At 38.3% G+C, this 4,863-nt stretch overlaps 1 protein-coding gene across 2 annotated transcripts in view; it reads right to left on the reverse strand.

Annotated features, from left to right (window-relative positions):
* Positions 1-4,863, reverse strand: part of LOC107665528 (beta-1,3-N-acetylglucosaminyltransferase manic fringe-like) — a 19,519-nt gene that overhangs the window by 5,657 nt on the left and 8,999 nt on the right. For both annotated transcript variants that reach the window (XM_016456441.1, XM_016456442.1), the window contains exons 2-4: positions 2,373-2,418; positions 2,189-2,291; positions 522-675 (exon numbers count right to left, since the gene is read on the reverse strand). In XM_016456441.1, the coding sequence (XP_016311927.1) occupies positions 522-675; positions 2,189-2,291; positions 2,373-2,418 (303 nt within the window). The remainder of the gene's footprint in view (positions 1-521; positions 676-2,188; positions 2,292-2,372; positions 2,419-4,863) is intronic.

The following is a 4,863-nucleotide window of genomic DNA, read 5'->3' on the forward strand; positions in this document are numbered from 1 at the left end:
GAACTGAAGGACTACAGAAATGGGGATGGCAGGTATAACTAAACCTTTTTTTTTTTTTTTTGGTCTTTCTTTCCAACGAACAGAGGTAGAGTCCGGCAGGGCGGCAGAAATGAAAAGACACGTTTAGTTTTTATTACCCAGGTGCCTCTGTGACCCAAGAGATCAGCAGAGCAGAGAAACAGAGGGAAAGAAAGGATGAGGAAAGCTGAACTGAATGGCTTTTCTGTTCCTGCAGACCTCACACAAACACACACTACTGAGGGAGCAGCCCCAAAGACAGCATGACTACAAACACACACACTCAAATGACTGCCATCACACATTGTACATGATTGGATTAATTCCCCCGACAGTATTGACAGTTTTTCTCTCCGGCTATACGTTAAAATACCAGACAGAATTGTCCAGATCAATAAGCAATAAAGCTCTAATCACTGATTGATCCCTGAAGGAAAAGGCTCTTTTGCTACAAGTTCATGGCAGAAAAATGTTGGTAAGAGAATATCAATAAAACAACTGACCGTCTTATTTCCTTCCAGCAGCTCCTGGGCTCTCATTGGCCGATCCAGGCTTGGTTTTCCCACATAGATATCGCTGTCCGCTGGGAAGGCCGTCAGGAGAGATAAAAGGGGTCCAGGGTTCAGGTAGTTATCATCATCAACATGACACAACCACCTGTGGAAATAAATAATAAAATCAAAAGATGATTTAAAAGTATATATATATATATATATATATATTAGGGCTGCCCTCGACTAAAGATTTTTCTACTTTCTGGTACTAGTAGTCGTTCATTTTAAGCATTAGTCGACTAATCGCACATTTATTAATAAACTATTTAAATCATTATAATGAGCCTTTAATTGCCTGCATATCCTATAAGCGCTCAAGCACACGCATAAAGCTTGCCACAGTGCACCACAGAAGCAAATGATTATGAATGTGTCAGGGAATCATCTCCGCAGTGGACGCGCCTGTATGCATGTTTCATACGGATTACATAATCTGAGAAAATTTGTTTTCTATTTGAATTGGTTCATTTGAAAGTAGACATTTCGCTCTCTATAGATATGCTTTCCTATCTGCAAGGCAAGTATACACAGAGTTTCAGAGTATCGTGCTCAAGTTCACAGAGACCGAGACGGCAGAAAGAGCATCCTGTGTGCTTTCATTATTTTACAAAAGCACAATGTTTTGTTGTTATTGTGAGTGCACACAAATAAACGTAGAGTCTTTACAGATTTCGAAAGATGTATTACTCTTTTCTGTATGGCCAAAAATGATGGAGTATTTTAGGAGTAGCTACGTGAGTGCACCGGTGCCTCCATCTGTCCTGCAGTGAGTGAGCTGTTGTTCAGTTTCCACACATTTCTCTAGGTTAACATTAGATTGAGCGGCCATGTAAAGTTGCTAATACTTACATATTTCAGATGATAAGCCATATTTGAGGTCAATGAATGATAGGTGAGCATTTGGATGTGCTGCCCGATGTACTGTATTACCATAGCCCGGCCGTTAACGATCTGTCCGTCACAGACTACATGAGTTCGTCTGTGGATTTTTTTTTTCTGTGACTAAGCAAAACATTTTGGTCGACCAAGCCTCATCTGGGGCCAGCCCTATAGTCAGTAGTCAACATTTGAAGTAGATCAAAACCTTTCATCAAAGTTGTCCTAAAACCTAAAACCAAAATGCATTCTTATCTTAGGACAAATTTGATAAACTTTCTTGATCCACTTCAAATGTTGACTACTATATATATTCCTGTGGCTCAGTGGTAGAGCAATGTGTTAGCAGTGCAAAAGGTCGTGGGTTCAATTCCCAGGGAACACACATACTGGTAAAAAATGTATAGCTGGAATGCTGCTTTGGATAAAAACATCTGCTAAATGCATAAATTATATATACTGTATATATATATATTGTATATGTATATAAGACAGAATGACAGGTATATTTTAAATCATATTTTGCCATTTTCAAATGTATTTAAAGATACTTTTTTCTTAGTATTTAAATGTTAAGTAAATATAAATATTAAAACAGTTAAAGGTTGTGAATTTGTAAAATAAAATAAATAAAATAGTAAATACAAAAGTCAATACACAATACATACGATTAGAAAAGAAAAAATCTGTATCTGCTATGAAAATAAAATAAGGTCACATTATGTTATTGGTCGACTCACTTTTTTTCAGAAGCCATGAAGTGGTCGTACTCGGCAGCCATCTTGCAGGATAAAGCTTGATGACTGTGCTCCGGCGGGCAGTCGGTAACGATGATGTTAAATCCTGAGAGCAAAGACACATGCATTGAGCTCAGGGCAAAGATTCATAAGCTCAGATCAATCCTGCAGAAGAAAGATGATCTACCTTCAGAGGAGATGTCTTCATCTGGACTGTCTGTAAAGATGTACGTCTGTAGAAGTGAAACATAAACACAAATTTATGAGGCAAAATCGGCATATTAATTGTGAAATGGTGCAATGAGAGCCTGGTGGTCTTTTGAGGACAAGAAACATCCAAACTCCCATCATGTACCGCTGCAAGACAACAGCTGGTGCACCAGGAGGCCTCAGAGCATCTGTGTTCCCGGTTTTGCCATTAGAACTCTGGTTTGTAATAATTACCAATGTTGTCTCAAAGTGGGATGACAAAACTGCTGTTTGTGTGAAAGTGTCTAAAAACTACCGCTGAGATGGGTTGGCAAAAAATATAGAAACATTAAAAATATTATAAAATAATGATGTAAATGATTGTATGAGGTATGTTTGAAGCCACTTAAAATAACCAGATGAACATTAAATAAACATTAAAATTAAAAGTAAACAATGACAATGCAGTCAACACATTTTTGTGTGCAAATAATTTTATTTATTTAATTAATTATATATTTTATTAAACTTTTTTATAATATTGATTCGATTCATCCAGAATCTCTCCAGACCCTTCAGATTCCCAGCTCCATGATGGTGCTTCTCCTCTTCAGTTCACCACACTCATTTTCTATAGGGTTCAGGTCAGGGAACTGGAATGGCCATAGCAGAAGCTTTGTTTTGTGCCCAGTGACCCATTTTTGTGTTGTTTTTAAGGTTGTTTTTGGATTATTGTCCGGTTGGAAGATCCAAACGTGGCCCATTATAAGATTTCTAACAGAGTCAGTCACTTTTTGATTTTTTATCTGTTGGTATTTGATAGAATCCATGATGCCATGTATCTAAACAAGATGTCCAGGACCTCCAGCAAGGCCTATAATAAATTTGCCGAAGTACAAAGTGGCTAGTATGGGCAGACTCCGTCTGCAGGAATACAGTACATACCCTATACATATCAATGACTGTGCTATAGACTATCTAATTTAAATTTCTCAGGAATCAGGAAAAAGTCCAAGAGGACATGAATGCAGCGACACACTAAATCCAATTACTGTACTGTGCCCCTAAACAATATTACAATTATAAGCTCATGTTGTGACTGCTGCACATGTGGTGCTATATATATACACATATATATATATATATATATATATATATATAATCCCATTTTTACTACAATTGAGTATAGCTGTGTTTCCCCTGCCATTATATTAGGGGTGCGCCCCGCCCCCCTTGAAGGTCGTTAATTTTATTTTATTTTATTTTCTATATAGCGCCAGATCACAAAGGAAGTAATTTAAGGTTACCTTTCCTATAGAACAGGTCTATACCTTGTTGTTTTATTAAACAAACTAAATAGCCGTATGTTATTTATCTTATTTACACAACGGTATGTCGTTTCTGTTTCTGTCGCGCGCACACACACACACGGCCCTATGATTTCCGCGATGCGGAAAACGCGGACGGAATCGAGGAATCCAAAAACGGAATTTACTGTATAACACAGAATGTCACGGAATTTGTCAAATTTTAAATAAATGAATCAAAAGTTGGTGATTACACTTAAATATGGACTAGTATCTGTAAATATTAAGCCAGAAAAAATGACTATTTAAACATGAATCCTGCATGTTCTGCGAGTCTGTATTAATGAATGGTGCAGATGCGCGGTTTCGTTTACTACAGCCATGGCCAAAAGTTTTGGCAGTGACATAAATTTTGTGTTTTGCAAAGTTTGCTGCTTCAGTATTTGTAGATTATTTTTCCACGTTTCTATGGTATACTGAAAAACAATGATAAGCATATCATAAGTTTTAAAGGCTTTTATTGGCAAAAAATATAAATAAAAAAGTAAATATTTACGGTGTTGACCCTTGTTCTTCATAACCTCTGCAATTCGCTCTGGCATGCTGGATATTAGCTTCTGGGCCAAATCCTGACTGATGGCGATCCATTCTTGCCTTATTAGTTCTCGGAGTTGATCACAATTTGTAGGCTTCTGCTTGTCCACTCGCCTTTTGAGGACTGACCACAGGTTCTCTATGGGATTGAGATCTGGGGAGTTGCCTGGCCACGGATCCAAAATTGCAATGTAATGATCTTCGAGCCACTTCTTTATCACTCTTGCTTTGTGACATGGTAATCCATCATGCTGGAAAATGCACGGATCATCGCCAGATTGCTGATGGATCGTTGGAAGAAGTCGCTCTTGCGGGACGTTTTGATACTATTCTTTATTCCTGGCAGTGTTTTTGGGCAGAATTATGAGAGAGCCCACTCCCTCGGTTGAAAAGCAACCCCACGCAAGCCCACACATGGATGGTCTCAGGATACTTCACTGTTGGCACATCACAGGACTCATGGTGGCGTTCACCTTTTCTTCTGTGAACGATCGATTTTCCAGATGTCCCAAACAGTCGGAAGGGAGCTTCATCAGAGAAAATAACTTTGCACCAGTCTTCTGCTGTCCAATCCTTGTACTTCCTGCA

This window comes from Sinocyclocheilus anshuiensis, unplaced genomic scaffold, assembly GCF_001515605.1.
Source record: "Sinocyclocheilus anshuiensis isolate Anshui unplaced genomic scaffold, SAMN03320099.WGS_v1.1 scaffold543, whole genome shotgun sequence".
NCBI classification, from domain to species: domain Eukaryota; kingdom Metazoa; phylum Chordata; class Actinopteri; order Cypriniformes; family Cyprinidae; genus Sinocyclocheilus; species Sinocyclocheilus anshuiensis.